General features: G+C 55.6%; 3 protein-coding genes across 8 annotated transcripts in view; 1 reads left to right on the top strand and 2 right to left on the bottom strand.

Moving 5' to 3' along the window:
* ATP6V0B (ATPase H+ transporting V0 subunit b) lies at positions 1-6,667 on the bottom strand. Its single transcript, XM_086902362.1, has 8 exons — positions 6,399-6,667; positions 3,349-3,397; positions 2,793-2,876; positions 2,278-2,355; positions 1,637-1,706; positions 1,276-1,327; positions 694-884; positions 1-319 (listed from the first exon to the last, which is right to left on the bottom strand). The coding sequence occupies exons 1-8, from the start codon at positions 6,463-6,465 to the stop codon at positions 296-298; spliced, it is 615 nt and encodes a 204-aa protein (XP_086758488.1). The 5' UTR covers positions 6,466-6,667; the 3' UTR covers positions 1-295.
* Positions 6,668-6,779: 112 nt separating this feature from the next.
* DPH2 (diphthamide biosynthesis 2) lies at positions 6,780-10,672 on the top strand. Its single transcript, XM_023932547.2, has 6 exons — positions 6,780-6,947; positions 8,421-8,533; positions 8,645-8,865; positions 9,044-9,682; positions 9,804-9,989; positions 10,080-10,672. Exons 1-6 carry the CDS (start codon positions 6,801-6,803, stop codon positions 10,208-10,210), a joined length of 1,437 nt encoding a protein of 478 aa, XP_023788315.2. The 5' UTR covers positions 6,780-6,800; the 3' UTR covers positions 10,211-10,672.
* Positions 10,673-11,065: 393 nt separating this feature from the next.
* The window catches only part of IPO13 (importin 13), a 31,322-nt gene continuing 24,490 nt past the window's right edge, over positions 11,066-17,897 (bottom strand). For 3 of the 6 annotated variants that reach the window (XR_015290523.1, XM_086902347.1, XM_086902345.1), the window contains 5 exons: positions 12,510-12,576; positions 12,301-12,359; positions 12,083-12,172; positions 11,749-11,930; positions 11,066-11,633 (listed from right to left, as the gene is read on the bottom strand). Coding sequence is in view for 4 of the 6 variants with exons in the window: in XM_086902347.1 (XP_086758473.1) it covers positions 11,534-11,633; positions 11,749-11,930; positions 12,083-12,172; positions 12,301-12,359; positions 12,510-12,576 (498 nt within the window). In the remaining 2 variants the exon portion in view is untranslated. The remainder of the gene's footprint in view (positions 11,634-11,748; positions 11,931-12,082; positions 12,173-12,300; positions 12,360-12,509; positions 12,577-17,897) is intronic. The other 3 variants (XR_015290522.1, XM_086902344.1, XM_086902346.1) reach the window with 1 other exon arrangement.

Genomic DNA, 17,897 nt, shown 5'->3' with positions numbered 1-17,897 from the left:
TGGACAAGAACCATATTTATTTCACTGACACAGAATTGCACTGATGGTCGATTCTACACACCGGGGATGGGCAGCAGCAGGGCCCCATGGGCTGGGCCAGGCTGCTGGGGGCAGAATTCACACAGAGAAATTTGTTTCTTCCAAGGTGCCGATTGATCTGCAGGACGGGGCTCTACGCAGTCAGGCTCCTGCTCCTGATGCCAGTAATCTCCCACCCCAATCAAGTATACAAACATTAAATAAGTATATACAGAACCTCTTGGGGTGGGCTGGAACAGGCTGAGTGCAAGAGGGCTCAGCCCATTTTTACTCTGGACGTCTAGAAAGAAAGAAGAGAGGTTAGGTTGTGGCACATAAACCCCAGCTCAGCACCCCAGGTCCACCCAAGCACCCCAGGACCATCCAGTAGCTGCAGACAGCTTATCAGTCCCACTGGTAACACATGAGCGTCACACGAGGAGCACTCAAGGTGACACACTTGGTGACACAAGGGCCATCAGAAGGGTTCATAATGTTGCAAACAGGCACAGTATACTGTGGCAAGAGCTGTGACACCCCAAACTTTGTAAGCAGCCTCCCCATCCCAGTGCAGAAGACTGCTGAAACCCAGGGGTGTCTCCCTGGGGCTGGAGAGCATCCAGGGTGACAGCACCTTGTGCTCACATAGGCCTGGTGGCCTCAGGAAACAGGTACCTGCAGGATAGCAACGATGACCCCAAACAGCCCTATGGCACTGCCAAAGATTTCCACAATCAGGATCTTGACGAAGAGGCTGGCATTCTGGGCATCAGCCAGGGCAGCCCCGCTGCCCACGATGCCCACACAGACCCCACAGAAGAGATTGCATAAACCCACGGTCAGACCAGCTCCAAACATGGAGAAACCTGTGAGAGAGGAATGCTGTGAGAGAAGGGTGTAACCTACTTCCACCTGCACCCAGGACATGCTGCAGAAGCTCTCCCTCGAGGTGACAAAAGACCTGGAGCTGCCAAGCCCCAGCAACACCCTGTTTGAGGAGCTGGAATGCTCTGAGGTGTGCCTCAGCTCCTGCAGTGCCAGGCCACTGCTCCACCCAGAGGAGGAGCAGTGCTGCTGCTGGGCAGCACAGCCCGCTGGGTGCAGGAGGACCTCGAGAAGGTAAGTAAAATGCTGCCTTTAGGCAGAAGAGTCACATGTCCTTCAGACACCAGCAGCAGACCATGGGTAGATCAGAGGGTGGGGGTCAGGGTGTGGCAGTGCCCACAGTGACAGCACCAGGGACCCAGCAGTCCTTACCTGCGTGGTAGTTCCTGGCTCCAATCTCTTCTGGGGTGACTCCGTTGAAAGGCTGAAAAGAGAAAGCACAGGACCTGGGTTAGTGACAAGTGTGTGGTGTCTGGAAAAGGTACAGCATGAGGCAGCCACGTTTTGGCCAGAGCCGGTCCCTGACTCCACATCAGGCTGGCTTCATGGCATCTGCCTTGTGTGTGCTCTCCCAACACTCTCTTTATCACAGGCAAGGATCACTACACAGACCACCAGTCCAGGGGTTCCCAAAGGCACAACAGGGCTACTCCCTCACAACACTGGCCCATGACCAGCTGCCCATGCCCACCATGGCCGCAGGGGTGGCATGGCAGCCCAGGTGCTCCCATACCTCAGCCATGTTACTGATGACTATTGCCATGATGATCCCGTAGATGGCCACGGCCTCGCAGAAAATGATGCTGTGGGAGAAAGGCAAAGCCTGAGCACAGTGTCTCAGTCAGTCTGACCAGTGTGCCAGGGGAAAGACCCCACCCCAAGGAACCCCTAACACTTTACACCCAGCCAGCCAGACTCCTCCACAGCCATATGGGAAGCTACCCACTACTTTCCTTTTAAACTAGGGGGAGCTGCCAAGCACAAAGGCTGGTTCTGCCATGGCACCTGAGTAAGCTGCAAGGACCCTGTTGGAAACAGGCCTAGGAAGTCCTGCCCTTCACCAGCCTGTTTCTGCTCCTTGTGGAAGGGTTGTGCAAGGAGAACCTTTGCCTAGGCATGATGTGTGATCTCAGGGTGTTTGTTTTGAACACACTGGGCTCATTCACAGCATGATATCACACAGTGACCCTTCAAAGGGACACTCTGGCTCCTTTAAGGCCCTTTGTTTTGAAAGCAAACAGCATCAGCAGCTCAGCAAAGAACAATCTGCCAGCAGCACCCAGCTAGAGAGCACACAGAAGCCTCTTCACTGGGTGGGTTGTGACCTGCCCTACTCAGATGCAGCACAAGAACTAACCCTAGGTTTGTGCTTACCTGACCAGATTCTTTGTTTTGATCCGCGGGGCTTTGACTCCACCACCAATGATGCTGGAGCCCGTGATGTAAATCCCCCTGTAGTAGACAAGGGTGGTTGGTGGCAGGTCTGGCATTCGCAGAATTCTATACAGAAACCAGGATCTTTCAGCTGAGCAAGGAATCTGGCATGCAGCTGGGGGACACTGAGCACTCAGCCTGGCCACTCCTGAGGTATGAGTGGCCCCAGGGTGCATCACCTACACCAGCAGAACTGCTGGGGCACGAGAGCCACCACTGGACAGCCTGGGCTCAGGGGTACAGCTTCCAGAGACTTCCCTGTCTTGCCACTGCTGCCTGTGGGCTGGTCCACCCAGACTCCCCACTAGCCCAGCAATTCAGCCCCACTGCTGTGCTGACCCACAGCCCTACAAGAACACATTGCTCTACCCTGCTCTGCTGTGGGAAAACTGCAGTGTATACACAGCTACCAAGATGGGACATCAGGAGAATGCTGAAGAGTCAGTCCCACTCACCAGGCAGCTCCCACCACAGACAGGGAGATGGCCAAGCCAATGCCCAGGTTGGACCACATGTAGGGTGAGGTCTCCGTCAGAAACCTGGAGAGGAAGAAATGTCCTAAGTAAGCACAGAGGCTGAGGCCCCATAGTCATGCCACACAGCCTACCCCAAAACAGGTACCCCTTCACCAAATTATGAAGCCCAAGATGGGTTGGGCAGCCAGATAGCAGTACACAAGAACCTCTCTCTGCCAGCCAGAAGCACAGGACCCTCACCTGCATGGAGCAAGATCTTCCTCCCAAACCCTAACTGTGAAGCAGAAGCCTGGGCTCGGAGATGTGAAGGGCAGAGCAGCAACAGCTGCACCAGCACCTCGTATGGAGCTAGTAACAGGAACACATGGGCTGCATCCATCCCACCTCCCGGGGAGCAGAGGCCCTGCTCACTGTAGCTCTTGTTCTCCTGTGATGCAGTGACTGCTGCCCATCACTCAAAAGCAAGTGCTGCTCCTGGGAGGCACTGCCAGCACAGTCCTGTTTACAGGGATGTCTGTGTTTACAGGGAACTCACCAAGCCACATCGAAGCGGAAGCCCAGGTCAAATATTGTGTAGCAGATCCCTGGAAAGCAAGAACAAGATGGAAACTTCCGGGGAGGCACCAGCTTGATCCAACACTGCTGGTTCCTCCCCAGCCTGTGAAGCCCCAAGGCAAAGGCCCAGAAGCACAGCACAGCATGAAGGAGGGTTACTGGGAAGACTGGCTCAGGCATGCAGAGCTGTGGGACAGGTGTCCCCTCCAAATCATACCCCTGTGATCCCAACACTTCCACATCAGCACAGGACAGACAGCCTGGGCCCGCAATACTATCAGACCCCATCCCAGTCCTGCCCAGAAGATGATCACAGTTGTTGTCACACCCATCTTCTATTCCCTAAGACCATGCTGAGCTACAGGGTCTCCAGGGCAATCCACAGAGCCCTGTGCCCTGGCATGGTCTCCACCATGGCTCTCCAATGGCTCAGCCCTGTTGGAAAGCCACAGCTCCAGGGGACCAGCTGTGAGCTCTTCCCTGCCACAGGAGGGACAAGAGGAGCAAGACTGTGCCCTGAGTGACCATCACATGTTGCTACATCACCATCCCATCAGCATTTGTGTTGCTTCCCAGGAGCCCATCAACATGATAAGCTCCAGCTTTCCTCCAACACCTTCTTTCCAAGGCTGTGGGTTCAAGACCTGACTGTTTCCTCAGCATTTCCCCTAGTGAAATTTCTAGATAAATTTATACTCCAACACAGGTGGGAGACACCAAAGCACTGCCCTGAGAAACTCAGAAAAGCCCTTCCTTTCCAAGGAGGGCTTGCCCTGCTGTGTTCATCTCCCACCAGAGACCACAGCCAAGAGTCACATCCCTGCACAGCTCAGGCACATGCAGAGGTGCTTGCACTGAAACCCTGCTTTACTCTGAGCTCCTGAGAGGGAAACATGGCTGCAGACCAGAAGGAACACTTGCTCTTTGCTGGAAAAGGGAGGGTGACCCAGCCCTGAGGAACAGATAAGCACAAGCATCGTGGCACTGTGTGCTCCATGCCAGACAGAGAGGGTGAAGGGACAGCAGTAGCGTATCTGACTGTAACCAGTCAGTGTGACGCTGATCCTGCATACGGTTGGGAAAAGAGGAAATGGGAGACTTCTGAAACGCTCAAATGCAGCAAAGAGGTCACTGCACATGTCCCACCACTCCCTTCCACCCCAGAGCAGCAGCCTGGCAGTAGGGGGTGATGGCAATGTGCCCAGCAGAAATATGGGGGCAGGACTATGCCCCCCAGGTTGGTGAAGCCCTTCCCTGAGCACAGCCAAGGCCTGCAGGACATTTCGTCCCACTGGAAGGCCTTAGCACGGCAGATCCCTTGCAGCAGAGATATCCCCATTATTCTTGTGTGCTCACCCCTCCATGTACAGGTCAGGTCTTAGCACCTCACACTCAGGGGAGCACACAAGCACTGTCAGGCAAGCCAGTGAGCCCCATAATGGGAAGTGGTAACACTGGTCACTCTTTCTGCCACAGATTTGGGGTGGCCCCCTCCCCTGCAGTGACACACAAGAATGAAGAATAGTGTCACCACAGCGAGGGAATACAGAGGAAAGCCACAGCCCACCCTGCATGTCTGGCAACCTTCAAGGATGATCCCTAGTGCTGGGCCCAGCCAGTCTTTTACTTGTGTTTTGGCTTTGCTGCTTGGCTGTCAGAACAGGAACTGAACCCAGCCAGCCTCAGCTGCCTCCACTCCCCAGAAGTGGTAAAAAAGAGCTACAACCAGCTCAGGGCAGATCCTCAGGGCACCTTTCATCTCTTCAAGAGCAGGTGTAACCTTAGATTCATATGCAAAAGAAACAGGGTAAAGGACACTCTCCTGCGAGCTCTGACTTGCAGGCCTGCAGCCAGAAGGACAGAAGATAGGGCAGCAGAGCTGGAGGATCAAATCAGGGTAGTTAGGACAAAGACAGAAAACACAAAGAGCCACTACTACAATACTGCATGGAGCAAGACCCCTTCATGCTCATGGTCTTCCTCAAAAAAGGACTGCAGAAGGGCAGGGGAAGCTAGGAGCAGCTGGGTTCAGCTCAGCAAGATTTTCCGACAGTCTCATGTTCACAGGGTGAATCTCTACTGGTGTGAGCTACATGATTCAGAGAGCCCAGCAGGCAGCCCTAGGCCCATGCTGGCTTCACCAAACCCTGGAAACACGAGGGAGCGAGACACCCTTCGCTTCAGACTCATTCTCTCCCTTCACTCAAACACTGAAGAAAGGGACAAGGTTTCCCCTGCCTCTGCCTGGTTTGTGGCCACTTCATTCTGTGCTAAGAGAAAATAACCAGCAGTCCCACCACAAAATCCACCTGCTGGCCCTAGGGCATTAAATCCATCCTCCAAAAGCCCAACACCTTCAGCAGCAGAGCACGGGCTGCCATGAGCTCCAGCACAGCCAGGCAGCAGCTCCACGATCACCCAAACTTGCATATTCTCTCATGCTGCCACAGCTTGGCAAAGCAAGGAGATCTCTCCACCCGAGAGACATCAGCCATCACAGTCTGAAGGAACAGGCTCCTGCCTTTACCTCCCCCAGTCTACCAAATCCAAACACGACCCCTGACTGGCACCAGCACCTTTCTGCTCTCGCACACACAGAGAAGCAAATCAACTGCTCAAGCCAGACAGGCTCAGAGCGCTGAAAGCTGCACATCCAACAGCGACTGGGAGTTACACGGCACCGCCGGGGGCTCCGAGGGAGCAGCTACAAGCCCCAAGGGGTGATGCCCGGGCTGGGGAGCCCCACAGCAGCACTGCCGGTCGTGCCGCAGACCACAGACAGCCCTGGGGAGTACCCCGGCCACCGGGGGCCTGACAACGCTGCACCCCTCAACGCCCGCCTTCCTTTTCCACTCCAAAGCAACCCTCCCGGCCGCTCTGCAGCACAGGAGCAGCCAGCACGGGCACAGGCAGGAACCGCAGCCTCCCCTCCGTCCCGGAGACCCCTCCGGCCCCACGGCTCAGCCCCGTACCGCGGCCCCCTGACCCCCACCTCCGCGGCCCCGAGCCCTCCCCCGCCCCGGCGCTGACCGACGCCAAGCAGCGTGGTCCAGAAGGCGAGGCCGAGCCCCGAGTAGAGCAGGGCGAGCCCCGTCATGGCGGCGGCGGCGGCGGCGGCACCGGGCGGCGGGAGCGGATCGGGCCGGGTCACCTGACCCGCGCTCGGCACGTGACCGGAACTGCAGCGCCCGGACGGAAGTAACGGAACTCCACCGCTGCCACCGCGCCTGCTTATTGGCTGCCTGGTTTGACAGTGGCGGGAGAACTACATACACCATAATGCATCGCGACCAGCGCGTATTTCCATTGGCTGTCGTTCCCTCTCCACCCCGTTGTGGGCGGAGCTTCTGGGGCGGGGAAGGCAGAGCCGAGCTTCCATTGGCCAGCGCCGCGCCGCAGCCCGGAAGCAGGCGCAGGGTCCCGCGTGCCGCCATGGCCGCGGCCTTCAGCAGCGATGGGGAGGCTGTGCTGCGGCGGGAGCTGCGCTCGGCCGTGGTGGCGGCACCGCGGAGCGACCTCGATGGCTTCTACGAGATGGGCCGGGCCGCCGCTTTTGTACGGGATGGCGGGTTCCGCAAGGTGAGTGGGACCGATGATGGGGCCGGCCGGGGCTGCCCTCCCGGTACCTCGCAGAATTGTTAGCCTTGGAAGGGACCTCTGGAGATCATCCAGTCCAACCCCTTTGCCAAGGCAGGGTCACCAGAGCAGGATGTACAGCAATGCTCCCAGGTGGGTTTGGAATGTCTCCAGTGATGGAGATTCCACCACTTCCCTGGGCACCTGTTCCAATGCTTTGCCATCCTCAGTGTAAAGAAGTCCTTCCTCATTTTAACATGAAACTGTTTTTGTCTTAGTTTATGGCCATTGCTCCTTTCTCTCACCTGTTGCTGGGCTCCACTGAAGAGAGTCCGGCACTGTCCTCTTGGCACCCACCTTTGAGATATTTATATGTATTAATGAGATCCTAATGATGTCCTCGTTCCAGGAAGGACAGGGTTAATTTTTGCAATAGCCAGGAGGGGGCATAGCCACGACCCAGAGGTTACTGTGTGCCAGCTCCCGTCGTTTTCTGGGGACAGGGAAGGGGTTCTTTCCAGGTCCTGTAGTGTGGCACAGTCAGATATTGTCAGAAGCCTGCATTGAGCACTCAGGTGTGAATCATTTGTCTCTTGTACATTGTTATTAATAGTGTTGCTGTTACCATTGTTTTCTTATTTAATTTGTTTCCAGTAAATTGGTCTGATCTTGACCTGTGATCTTTACCCTTTGTGCCTCTAAATCTCCACTCCATCTCGCAGCAGGAGGAAAGGGAGGGGGGAGCAAGTGAGTGGCAGTGTGGTTTAGAGAGGCTTACTGGGAGCACTGAATTGGGGAGTACCATTCCTAAACCACAACAGATCTCCTCTCAGTCTTCTCTTGTTCAGACTAAATGGGCCCAGCTCCCACAGTCTCTCCTCACAAGAAAGACGCTCCAGACCCCTCGTCATCTTTGTGGCCTCTGCTGGACCTTCTCCAGCAGCTCCTTGTCTCTGTTATCCTGAGGAGCCCAGAACTGGAGACAGTACTCCTGATGTGCCTCACCTGGGGCAAGTAGAAGGGCAGGATCATCACTCTCAACCTGCTGGCCACACTCTTCCCAATGCACTCCAGGATCCCATTGGCCCTCCTGGCTGTAAGGGCCCTGCCAATTCATGGTCAGCTTGTCACCCACCAAGATCCAGGTCCTTATCTGCAGAACTGCTCTCTAGGAGATCAGCCCCCAGCCTGTGCTGATAGTTGGAGTTATTCCTCTCCCGGTGTAGTACCCTACACTTGCCCTAGTTGGCCCTCATTAGGTTTCTCTAATTAATTTAATTTAATTAATCTAATTTAATTCTCCAGCCTATCAAGGTCCTGCTGAATGGCACAGCCTTCAGATATATCAGCCACTCCCCCAGTTTCATATCAGCAAACTTGCTGAGGGTATATTCTATCCATTTTATCCCTTCTGTCTCTCCATCTCACCCTCTCCAGTGCCTCATTCCCTGTCTGCCATTCCCTTGTTCCCGCCAGGTTGCCCTGCAGTTCCCTGACGAGCTCCTGGCAGACGCAGTGGAGGTGGCAGGCCGCATGGAGGCAGCAACCGGGGCCGAGATGTACGTGTTAGGAGACACCACGTACGGCAGGTCTGTGTGGGGCTGAGGAGGGTGTCCTGGGCTCCCCTGCGGGCAGGAATGCCGCGGAGGAGGGAGAGTTCCGTGCTGCAGAGCCTGTCTGACACCGGCTTCTCCTCACAGCTGCTGCGTGGACGAAGTGGCTGCCGAGCACGTGGGTGCCGAGGCAGTGCTGCACTACGGCCCAGCCTGCCTCAGCCCCTGCGGAAAGCTCCCGGTGCTGCACATCTTCGGGCAGCAGCCCCTGGACGTCGGGCGCTGCACAGAGGTGTTCCGGGAGCTCTACCCCGAGCAGCAGAGCTGTGTGGTGGTGCTGAGCGATGTGGTCTATGCCCATGCGATGGGTGAGTGCTCTGGGGCAGGGAGGGGGCTCTGGTACTGCTCTGAGCTCTGCAGAGCTGCCAGGGTCAGACCAAGCAGGCATTCATTCCTCAGACATGGGCAGCTTTGATTTCTGTCTTCTCCCTGCCTTAGTCACATCAGGACTGTGGCCAAGTTTAGTTCTCACTCCTCTTTCTTCAGGTGAGCTGGAGCAGCAACTCTGCCCCGAGTACCCCAATATCATCTTCTCCAGGCTGGTGTGTGGAGACCCTCCTGGCCCCGCAGTGCCTGGAGAGGAGCGGAAGTTTGGTCGCCAGTTCTTGGTGGAGGCTGCAGGAGGGCTGCAGGATTATGCCATGTTCTATGTGGGAACTGAGGGCCTTGCCCTCACCAGCTTCATGCTGACCTGGAACTGCTGCCCTTTCAGCTCCTTCAACCCTATCACCGGCTGCGGCCGCCGCGAGACCCTCAATGTCAACCGGGCCTTGATGCGCCGCCTGTACCTGGTGGAGCGGGCCCGGGATGCCAGTGTGGTGGGCATCCTGGTGGGCACCCTCGGCGTGGCGGGCTACCTGACCGTGCTGCAGCACCTCCGGGAGCTGCTGCGCCGGGCCGGCAAGCGCAGCTACACGCTGGCCGTGGGGAAGCCAAACCCCGCCAAGCTGGCCAACTTCCTGGAGGTGGACATCTTTGTCCTGGTGGCCTGTGCTCAGAATTCCCTCCTGGACTCCAGTGACTTCTACAGACCTGTTGTGACCCCCTATGAGCTGGAGCTGGCCTGCAACCCAGCCCGTGAGTGGACAGGGAACTACCTCACAGACTTCCGAGACCTGCTGCCAGGTAATAGCTAGTGACAGCTACCCATCAGCCTCCCAGGGCATATTCTGCCCAGGTGCCCTGCCTGTAAGCTGTGGTTGCTCCAGGATAGATGGACCAGGCTAACATTACCGTTCCCTGGCAGGTGCCTGTGCGCATGTTGAGCTCCCACCGGCTGTTCCCGCAGCGGAGGCTGTTCCCGATGTTTCGCTGATCACAGGGAAGATGCGTGCTACCCACCTCTGTGACCCCCTGACCTCTCAGCTGCCCCCCAGCACTGCCCTGGCCTGCAGGGACCAGACACGGGCTCTTGCAGAGATCAGCCCTGCAGGTTTGTGTTGGTTTCATGGTGGGGCCGAGCTCTGGTGGAGGGGCAGTGCCACATTCCTGCTCTCGGTAATAATTCCCTTTCTCCTCCCAGCCTCCTTCCTGGAGTCCCGCAGCTGGCAGGGTCTGGAGCAGCAGCTGGGACAGACCCCTGTCTCCAAGGCTGTGCAGGGCCGACGAGGGATTGCCATTGCCTATGAGGATGAAGGGTGTGAGCAGCCCTGATTCAGCAGCATTGGCACCCAACCAGGAGCGGGGCCATGTGGGGGCCCAGACATTGCCTCCCACTGGGTGCTGGACCTGCTGCCAGCTGGCACCTTGCTGGATGCAGCCTTGGGTCAGTAATACTGCAGTGTGACAGCAGGAATTGCACGTGTGTTCAGGAATGCCTGTGGCACCCTGAGGCTCATGGCCAGGGCAGCAGCAGGGCCAGGAGAGATGGCCACTTGGCCCAGACCCAGTCTTGGAGGGCTCGTTCATCCAGGGCAGCTTTGTCCCTACATGGAAAGGTCACAACTTTGCAAGAGCTGACAGTGCTGAGACTTGAGGCTTTTGTGGACTATTGCTCCTAACTAAAGCTGAAGAGGATTTGTGAATGAAATGTTTTTTAGAATAAAACGTGGGCTGAAGAGTGCAGATGGGTGATACCAGCTGTCCCAAAGTGAAATAAACCTATCATGGTGCCCACCTGCGGAGCAAAATCTGTCAGCTCACACCAGCCAGAGGGAACAGAAAACCAGAACTAGGACCTCCAACAGTGAAAACACAGGTTGGGCTGGGGTACTAAGGCAAAGGCAGGGGGACTCTGAGCACAAACAAGCCCCTCAGCTGTTCTTATGAATGGGAATGGGGTGCTGCAGGAAGGACCCTGTGTTTGGCAGGGGTGGAGCCCCTCTCCTGTGAGGCAGGGCTGTTTATGTTCCATGCTGGGCAAGCAGGACAGACTGTTTTTTGCCATCCCTCCCAAAGCTGGGGAGACACTGAGGCATCCCAGCCTTGATTTAACCCCCTCCACCCAGTTCTTCCCCAGAGGGAAGAGGCAGGCAGTGTCTGGGCACTGCAATAATGACAGCCACAACATAGAAATATTCTTAATATAATTAGGTGCAGGGCCTCCCCCCTCCCAACCACACATACAAATGAGCAGGGGGCAAATTCCCCCTGCCCAGCCAGCCACTGCTGCAGGCACAGGGTGGCCTCCCCACTGTGGGGCACAGGCACCCATGGGGAAGGGCTGGGGAGGGGCTGGTAGCCCAGGCATGGGGCAGCCCGTGCTGGGGCAGTTCTGCCCAGGCTTCCCCTGCCCCGCCACCGCCTCCTGCAGCCAGCACTCCTGTTCCCTGCGAGGAGGGAGCATGCTGGGGGAAACAAAGATGCTGACACCGAGATGCGGCCACCAAATCTAGCTGAGGAGCGTCCCGAGTGGGTTAATTCTAGGTGGAGGGTTATTCTATGAGCCGTACTGCAGCAGGGCAGGGAGGATGGGGGGGCTTTTCCTTGTGGGGAAGAGCTGGTCCAGGCAAATCGTCCGCGGTCCTGGCCAGGTGCTCAGTAGTCTGCTGTGTATTCTGTACCATGCAGCCCTCGGCACAACAAGGTGAACTCCTTCACCATCTCCTTCACTCGCCGCTTGTTCACACGCTCTCTGCTAAGACAGAGGGAGGGGACAAATATGAAGTAGGAGGGCTGCACTGGGCCATGCAGGCGGGGTCATTCCTGTGGGAAATGTGTTGCACAGCTGCCAGGGCAAGTGGCACACAAACCTGAGGATCTGCTGGCTGAAGTTTTCCTTCTGCTCTGGAGTTACTCGGGCCGAGGGGAAGCCATCCTGCTGCATGGCCTCCTTGATCCAGACACTCAGGAGGCTGAAGCAGTGCTTGTTCAAGGCAAAGAGGATTTCTGCGAAGTGATCCATGAGGCTGCGGGAAGCCTGGCCACCGATGCCCTACCACCGAGCAAACAACATGCTGAGCCTACGTTGTCACTCCCCCTGCTCCCACCCATGCTGCTGGGCTCTCTGCCCCTGGTTCCATAGGGATGCTGCTCAGGAACAGAGCCCAGTGCTGCCTGGGGAGCCCATGGTCTGGCGCCTCTCACCTCCAGCACTGCCTGCAGCAGCGCTTTGCCATTCTCATGCACGACCTGTCCCACCGGGGCGATCTCTCCACAGCGGGGCAGCAGCTCCGTCTGCAACACACAGGCCAGGCTCGCTCAGTGCCAGCACAGGCTTCACTCTCCAGCACCCGTGCCCAACCTCAGCCCCACTCCTGCCTTCCCAGTTCTGAGAGGAGATGCCACGATGGCATCATACTCACAAAAAAGCCACAGGATGCTTTGACTGTTAGGGCCTCGGGAAACTTGAGTGAAAGGACACCTGCAGGTAAAAATCACTCAGGTTAGCAGCCAGAAAACCCCCTGGCAATCCCAAATCAGCCCTGTGGTCCCTAGCCCTTGGCTGTTTTGCACCCAGCTCTACAGGTGGAGCAGGCTGGCTTCTCAGAGTGCCCATGCTCATGGTACTCACCACACTGAAACACTGCTTTGACATCCAGGTTGCTACACAGGAAGAGATCCGGCTTCCTTTTCAGAGCCTGCAAGGCACACAGACAGGCAGCATGAACCCAGCGATGCAGAGGCAGCCAGGAAGCCTCCAAGGAACCCGATGCCCCAGACAGCCTCTGCCTGGACACACACTTACCTGAGCACACCCCCGGGAAAGGGCAGATTCACACAGTACAGCAGGAAACCATCACTTTACCCCTCCCCATGAATATCATTCAAACAGCCAGGCAGTTTGCTATGCCCAGGATCCACTGACCCCAGGACCTGAGGATAGGTGCCACAGTAGTGTGCAAACACTCAGACACAGAGGGCTCCTGTCCCATCAGAGCAGATCAGGCAGCAGCACCGCTCCCAGGACAAGGGAAGCCATGCAGGGCTCAGCAGAGACCAGCCACCTGTGTACTTTGCTCCTCTCCTGAAGATGCTGGCATCCCTGGGGTCACAGCAACTCTTTCAAGCAGTAGCCCCAGACTCCATTGTCATCTGTGACAATGAGATGCCAACATTTCTTGGCAGTTCCTGAGCAGCAAGTCTGAGATCAAGAAAGCCTGAGAGTTTCTAATTCCACACAATGATTCCACCAGCTTCTGTGCAGGTCAGGCACTGCTGCTGGCGACACCCTGAGCTGTAGTACCTCGTGCAATGACTTAGTCCCCCTGGTGCTGGCACTGAGCAGTTACTGGGTGGAAATGTTTCAGCCTGCACCCTCCACTCAATGGGAAGGGTTTCTGACCTGCCTCAGTGAGCCCTGCTATATTAGGCAGCCACATCCATACCCTGAGCACCATACCCACTGCTGCAGAAAAGCACTGGGAATGGCAGCCATTCCTCCTGCCCTGCTGTCACTGCAACACCAGGGACATCAGCCATGGCACTGGAGCAGCCCTGCTGTGTCCCTGGAGCTCAGAGAGCAGCATACCAGGGCAGGCAGCCCTTGGGCTGAACTCAGTGTGGGGCCACTGCTGCCCTCTCAGCCTTCTCCCAGGGATAAAAGCAGGACAGCTCTCCATCAACAGCACCCAGGACACAAGGCCATCTGCCCCTGTGGTCTCTACCTGGTGCAAAACAGACTTAATTCCCACCCCATCTTCTCCAGGGAAAGTCCAGAGCCATCTGCCCAGTGCAGATGCTGGAAAACAAGAAACTGAGTAGAGTTACCCCATCTCCTTTCTGACCTTTTCTATCACTGCAAAAGAGGATTCAGTTTTGGGCACTGAAGCCATCATTGTACCAGGTGGAGATGGCACAATTACAGGGACCTGCTCCCTACTGGATATAAGCAGAGAACTTCATGGGGCAATCAGGGGCCACATTATACCTGTGTGTGTATATACAGGCTGTGCACCACCGCTCCTGAGCCACTGGCAGCAGTAGCAGAAGGTGAACTGCTGGCTGAGCAATGGTTTATCAACATACCCGCTCATTGAGGCTGCTGCTGTTCAGCTGGCCCCATACAGGACCAAACAAAGCTTGCAAGAGATGTTATAGTTTTAGCCCTGGAAGACTACCCCTGCTGGGGCTCTACTCTGAGCTCCAGAGCAGGGACTGAGCCTTTTCCCCAGCAGCATGCTGCTCAAGGGCAGCTGGCTCCCGTGATAACCACCCAGCTGCAAGTTCCTCTACCCTGCCCATCCATGGGTTTTAACCTGAGTCCTGCATGCTACAAGTATTCCATTTGGCACAAGTCTTCCCACCTACCTGCAGGGTGCTTCTCCCAGCCCAACCAGACCTGCTGCAGGCTGAGCCTCCCAAGTTCTCCTGCAGATTCACTGCAGCATCTGCTCCTCATTCCATCAGTGCCACGGAGAAAAGTATGCCACGATTGGGACAGCTCCTTCCCATAGCACACTTTGCAGAGTGCAAGCCCAATGCAGACCAAGGCACATATGCACATGTCTAATGTAAAGAGAGATGCTTTTTACCCCCACAAAATGGGCCCCGTGGAGCTTCTCCCATAAGAAACCAGCACCGGATAGGTTTAGCTACTCTTTCCCAACACCAGGTATGTTCAGCTACTCTTTCCTAGCACCAGGAACCCTAATCCAGCTCTAGGACCTCTTCTTGCCAGACCACCTTCCCTGTCTCCTGCCAGAGCACCTCTGATCAAATGGGGGCAGGTCTTTAAATGTTTTCAAACGTCCCCCCCTCCCATCCTCTGCATGAGCAGCCACTGCGGAGATAAGCACTTGCTCTCCAAGAAGAGGGAACATTGGGTTCTTCTCCACAGCAGCTCAGACACCATCAGAGAGCTCTTCAGAGCAGGCTCTTCTGTGCCCATTTCTTCATAGGCAGAAAGGCATGGAACTCTTCCAGCAGACAGAGGGCAGTGGGGACTGCACCGCCAGTTCCTGCAGCTCTCCAGAACACACAGCCTTAGTATCCAGTACCCAATCTCTTCCCAAACCCCACAGCTGGCACAGCAGAGCCTCCTCCTTTGAAAAGGGCACATAAGGCTGGCCAGGCAGGAGCGGTGAGCCTCAGCAAGGGGATGCTGAACACGTCCTCCATGGGGTTCTCTGAGTCTGGCTGGAGTGGGTGAGGCAGAGCTCAACAACTGCCACATGCAGCCTGGACCAGACCATGAAGGGAGGTGGGCATGAAGCTGGCTGTGCTTGGCCAAGCACTGTCTGTGCCATCACAGGAGGTCAACTCTGCATCTTCTACCTGGTGAAGCCCTGGCAGGCAGACAGCCCCAAGGATCTGTCAGGGGAAGTCACAAAAATGCTCCCATGGTCTGTGCAAGTGAGAAGCCCTGCCGGGGTTGGGGTGAATGAGGTGGAATGCCAGGCTGGAGAGTCCCAAAATCCTACCTGCAACCGGGAGCACACATGATACCCACTGGTTCCCCAACTTCAGAACCTGCCTGGTTTTGCTAATGCAGATCTGGGTGCAAGCCCCAGCCACCATGGCCATGTGGTCCTGGGCAGAGGCACTCCAGCTGCATGGGTGGAACTGAGCCCACACCCTCCAGGTGGGATGCTTGCCTTGGGCACTGCAGCAGCAATGCTCTGCACCAATCCCAGCATGCAGCAGAGGAAGGAGGGAGCAGCTGAGAACAGGATGCTGGCACTGCTCTGTGCAGCCTTATGGCAGACTGGTTATTTTATCCTTAGCTTTGAGTACTATAACTTTGTAATTTGGTTTAAGCCAGCAGCTCCCATGATAAGCCAGCCATCAAGAGTGGATTGCCAATTAACACTGTGGCAAAAGGATCAGCTGCAACAATGGGGCAGTTCCATGGGCTGCAACCAAGCCCGAAGATAAAGTCAGCAGGAATCCAGAGAGAGATGGTTCCCTGTGTACTGGTGACAGAGATGCAGGCCTCATGAGCTTCTACAGAGCTATCAGAAGGTAGGACAGTACTTGCTGGCAGAGAGGGCAGAAACTGTGCCTGCAAAGAGGAACCAGACAAATTTGAAACAGGGAAGACGGTATTTCCACCAAGGTGATCAGCCACAAAAACAGATGGTCAGGGAAGTGGGAAAGTTTCCACCTTGACAAACTCTTGTGTCCACATTCACTGCTGCTCTGGAATATGCATTACTTTGCCAAGGGGTCTGCAGGCAGAGCAGGGTGAGTGAAAATACAGCTCTCACCATACAAAAATCTGGTCTGAAGAGATTTGCAGTTCCCTCTTGAGTTTAACCCTCTAATCTAAAAATCCTCAACAGCATCACCACAGAGTATGGTCCTCTAGAAGAGGACAGGCTGGACCCATTTCTGCCATCAGATGGCCCTCAAAGTCCTGAGAGCAAGGAGTCAGTCAGGGATGTTAAGGCCAGTTCTTGATGGATTTTAAAGCACCTCACTAGATCATCAGTCTATGAGAAGGGTCAGGCCAAGGAAGAGGAAACCTTAATTTCTATGCGTGAAGAGAGAAGACAGACATGGAATCCTTTGGTATCCGTGGGGCTTCAGGAATACAAAGCCTGGGAAAACAACAGGTCTTGAGTGGGTGGTGTCAAGCTGGCAGCATGATGTCAGAAGTCTCACAATGATCCAAGATGGAGAAGACACTGAGGTTGGAGCCTCTGAGCTGCTCCTGCAGGAGTTCCTCTGGAGGGTATCTGGAGATCCACACACGAGACAGGACCAGCTGCCAGCACATTGCCCCAGCACTGCCTGCAGATCCTGCCCAGAAGGACAGAGTATAACAGATTCCCAGCACCCTGGATGGGCGGTGTTTGGTCTCACAGTACACCCCATGAAAGTGCAGCATGGTTGCACTTTTCTCTCCAAGAAAGAACAAATATTCTGTGTCCAGACACAGAGGAGAAACCCAAGCCAGAGAGAAATTCAGTATTTTCCAAAGAAATAACAAGTAGCCTTGGGAGAGTCTTTCAGAGTCACCTAATGCCTTATACCCTGGCAGGACCACTTTTACCTACCCTTCAAGAGCAATGGGCTTGTTGGGTCCTTTGAAAAACTCCTTGCAACAACAGTTCCCCATATGATCTTTCAGTGCTTCCCTGCCCTCTTAGGAAGATTTGCTCCTGCCAGACCTGGATCCTTTACCATGATTTCCTCCTCAAGGAGAACAGGAAAGGGTTTTTTACCTACAACTGGCACATTACCTTTTACACATTCCAAGCCTCATGCAGCTCCGCAGGCTCCCATCAGCTTTTCCTCCCCACCATGTGTACAAGGTGGCCATCTTCCCACATGCTTTTCTCTGTGGTCTCTGATATAAATCTACAGGAATGTTCTGCCCCAAACTAGGCACAGTGTTCAAATGGAGGTTCTGCTAGCAGTGAGGACACCACCAAGAACCTCATGCACAGACCCCATTTACCACCCTCCCATCATGTTCAAAACCCTTGTTAAGAGGTCACAGCTTCCAAAACCAAAAGCAGAGCAGAAGTCTGATAGCCTTATGTTCCATCTTTCAAGATGAAAAGCAGGGAAGAAAAGACTGCAATATGGCTCTGTGATGCAATGAGTCTCAGCAGGCTCTGGGCATCAAGGTCAGAACTGTGAGGAGAAGACCCTGCCTGGGGGAGGTCAGGTGCAGCCCTCTTGCCCACTCCAACCCTCAAGACCCATGGAAGGATCAGAGGGGTCTGACAGCTTAGTACCAGGACGTGCCAGGCACCCTCCCAGGGCTGTCAGCAAGGGTAGGATAGCCACAGCTCTGGGAGGAGCTTGGGTGAGTGTTCCTGCACAGCCACTGGTCCAGCATGTGTGGTTAGAGGTCTCCCCATTACAGATAGAGTAGAAAGTAACTCTGCCAGGCCCCTCCTCACCACAGACCCACCCTGTGGGTAAGTGGGCAGGTGTCACGTCTCTGTCAGGGACACTGTGTACATGAAGGACATCAGGGCTTCTCCCTCAAGGGCCACGGGGGGCTGAG

This window comes from Cyanistes caeruleus, chromosome 9 (assembly GCF_971803275.1).
Source record: "Cyanistes caeruleus chromosome 9, bCyaCae1.hap1.1, whole genome shotgun sequence".
Taxonomy (NCBI): domain Eukaryota; kingdom Metazoa; phylum Chordata; class Aves; order Passeriformes; family Paridae; genus Cyanistes; species Cyanistes caeruleus.
This window is presented reverse-complemented; position numbering and strand designations above follow the sequence as displayed.

Bases quoted from the DNA above. Each gene is read 5' to 3' on its own strand.
- ATP6V0B (XM_086902362.1), bottom strand. From the start codon at position 6,465: ATGACGGGGCTCGCCCTGCTCTACTCGGGGCTCGGCCTCGCCTTCTGG. The intron at 1,328-1,636 runs GTATGGGAGCAC...TTCTCTTTTCAG, and splicing joins TCATCAGTAACATGGCTGAG to CCTTTCAACGGAGTCACCCC. The intron at 885-1,275 runs GTAAGGACTGCT...CCTCTCTCACAG, and splicing joins AGCCAGGAACTACCACGCAG to GTTTCTCCATGTTTGGAGCT.
- DPH2 (XM_023932547.2), top strand. From the start codon at position 6,801: ATGGCCGCGGCCTTCAGCAGCGATGGGGAGGCTGTGCTGCGGCGGGAG. The intron at 6,948-8,420 runs GTGAGTGGGACC...TGTTCCCGCCAG, and splicing joins GGGATGGCGGGTTCCGCAAG to GTTGCCCTGCAGTTCCCTGA. The intron at 9,990-10,079 runs GTTTGTGTTGGT...TTCTCCTCCCAG, and splicing joins TGCAGAGATCAGCCCTGCAG to CCTCCTTCCTGGAGTCCCGC.